Below are 2,722 nucleotides of genomic sequence, written 5' to 3'. Positions count from 1 at the left end.
TCCCGAACGAGGAAAGGAAGCGTCGGAGCCAGCGGATGAAGGTCGGGAAAAAGCCTCAGCCGTCCCGAAATCCTCCGACAGATCACGCTGTGAACCCCCATGAGTGAAGCCGCCGGGCCGCCTCAGCGGCCGCAGGGCCCATGCCGCGGGGAAAACACATCCGGCCATCCTCGGAAAAGAGAGCCATGCTGTACCTCAGTACCCGCACGGAAAGGGCTTCGCAACGGGCGCAGGCAGCCCCCTTGAGAGCTGCCCGGGCGTGCTCCATCCCCTAACATGAGACACACATCTCATGAGAATCTCCATCCGTGATGTACCGAGGGCAAGAAAAAACACGCCTTCTGTACATCTGGTTGCCGGACATGCTGGTAGACTTCTTCTTCAGGTAAGACACACTGCTTGTAGGACTGGAGCTTTCTTCAAACAACATACAGAGCGCCTGCTGAATAGAAAAAAGCTAATGATGAGTGTGTACAGGTGTGCTTTATACTCCTCCGGTTATTCCGTCACACCTTACCGTTCTAGCAACAAGCCAATAGGATTGGAGTGATTTCATTCACGTTCAGACCTGCATCGCCTAGAGGCGTTCCCATAGTGTCGTAACCGACGCAGTTCGAGTTCCCTCGAAGGGGAACTTTTAGACTCTAAACCAGACAAGAAAGTCTGTTTACCTTGTATTTGGCAACCTTCCTCCACAGACGAACAAATTCCTCACCATTTAGTTTGCCAGTAACTGATGTCTAACCCAACATTAAGGTATCAGAACATGTTTTTTTATGTCTTAATCTGACCTTTAAAGCTATTAATGTGTGTGAAACCAAGGGCAGGTAGGTTTTTACCTGTACACTACTTACGTGTTTTATATAACTACATTTACTGTAAGGTATTCCTCCTTTCAAAAATAGCAGCTTATATAAAGAAAAGGTCTAGTCTAGTACATGACTTCACAATGAATTTCACAAAAGAGGATACATCTATTAGTGCAACCATGCTGCGACAGGCATCAATGCTGAAGCCTCCAGATTTCAAGTCTCCTAAATAAAAACAGAAGAAATAGCAGGACATTTAATTTAGCCTAAACCCAGTAACATAGCAGTGCTACACAAGATGATGATGATTGATTATTATTATTATTATTATTAGTTGAATATTGTTTCAGCGTATATTCTGTCAAGCTTATTGGAGTTGTACAGAACAAACCTTTCAGGATTCTGTCATTTAGAAGTCTCTGGAGCTGCTCAGCATCCACTTCATCATACTGGAAATAAATAAATAAAATAAATTGAAAAGAAGAAAAGACTTATATTTGCCTCACATGTTAGTTGTCATAATCACAGTTACCTTTATATTGAGGAGAAATTATAGCATGTTACACCTTATGAGTTTGAAAGAAATCACTTAAGGTGTAGTTATAAATAAATCAGTTGATTCAAAATGTAACAGGACATTCACAGCCTAGTTATATTTTAATTAAAAAGAATACTTCAAATACGTTTATTCGTATTACTGCCAAGAGTTAGATAGAGGATCGACACCACCAGTGCTGGAAATAAAAAAAAATAGGCCTCCTCCTACTCCCTAATCACACGTTAACCATTTTTGCAACAAATTCAATATTTTGAAAGTTTGCTGTAGCACATCAGCCTTTTGTAAGTGTCCCGCCCCATCTAGATTGTGATTGGTCTTTTCACAAAAAGTGACAATGACAAGCAACTATATGAAAAGTTGAACATGTTTGCCCAAAAGGCACCTGATCTTCTGCCTACTCTGTCTGCGCTGACAGATAGTAGCAGACCAGAGAACCTGATATGGAGAGGGCAGAAAAGAGTATCGCCAAAGAGTAAAATGTTGAAGTGCCATTACTGCACACCGGTGAGTACTGCCCCACTTCAAGCACTGGATACCACTCATGTCTGTATGCTAAATATGACGCTACAGACAGCAAACGGTAAACTAAGTTCAGCACAAAGACTGGAAGCAGGAGAAAACAGCTAGCCTGCTTTCCTAAAGTAATGAAATCTTCCCAGCACCACCTCTGTAGCTTACAAACTAACATTTTATAGCCTTTATAGATCGTCTGTTTAATCTGTACAAAAAACTAAGTATAAAGCTAGCAATTCTCTGCTGTGTACCTGACTATATCTTAGATGGGACCAGTCCCTTCCTGGAGTCAGTGATGGTGGAGACCACAGCAAAGCAAATACGCATACTGTATTTTACAGAATGAAACTGAACAGCTTAAAAGGCACACAAACTACCTTGTCAGAGAATTGATGGAACAAGTTTCTCTTGTTTTCGTCATCCACTCCATTTTTGGCTGGTATGGACTGCAGAGAAGATTGTGTTTTCAGCGCCAGCCGAATTAATGCACTTCGTATGTGTCATATGTATTTAATGTAACCAACACAGCAACCAACATATAAAACAATAGCAATACCAAAATAATGTGAACATTGATAATATATTTGCAAACCCTGTACACGTCTTCTTCCTCTAACTGTTCATGGTTAAGGCCACCAGAATTCTCTCTGAGAGGAAAGAAAAGAGACATCAGTACTTTACTTGTGACCAGTGTTGGGCAGTGACATGTTACAAAGATACTTTGTTCATATAAGAACTTCTTCAAAACGCATTACAGTAATGTGATTACGTTTTTCAGAAACGGGTAGTGTAAGGGATTACAATCTGAAAATTAGTACTGACATTACAGTTACCAAACCTT

The 2,722-nt window shown here is 41.1% G+C and overlaps 1 protein-coding gene across 1 annotated transcript in view; it reads right to left on the bottom strand.

Annotated features, from left to right (window-relative positions):
* Positions 1–644: 644 nt before the first annotated feature.
* Positions 645–2,722, bottom strand: part of LOC123979427 (calpain-1 catalytic subunit-like) — a 13,919-nt gene continuing 11,841 nt past the window's right edge. The window contains exons 16-19 of the mRNA XM_046063342.1: positions 2,259–2,327; positions 1,201–1,258; positions 973–1,034; positions 645–740 (exon numbers count right to left, since the gene is read on the bottom strand). Of these exons, the coding sequence (XP_045919298.1) occupies positions 645–740; positions 973–1,034; positions 1,201–1,258; positions 2,259–2,327 (285 nt within the window). The remainder of the gene's footprint in view (positions 741–972; positions 1,035–1,200; positions 1,259–2,258; positions 2,328–2,722) is intronic.

The sequence above is a fragment of the Micropterus dolomieu genome, linkage group LG11 (assembly GCF_021292245.1).
Source record: "Micropterus dolomieu isolate WLL.071019.BEF.003 ecotype Adirondacks linkage group LG11, ASM2129224v1, whole genome shotgun sequence".
NCBI lineage: Eukaryota > Metazoa > Chordata > Actinopteri > Centrarchiformes > Centrarchidae > Micropterus > Micropterus dolomieu.
The sequence above is the reverse complement of the archived record's forward strand: the minus strand, read 5'-3'. Positions and strand labels throughout refer to the sequence as shown.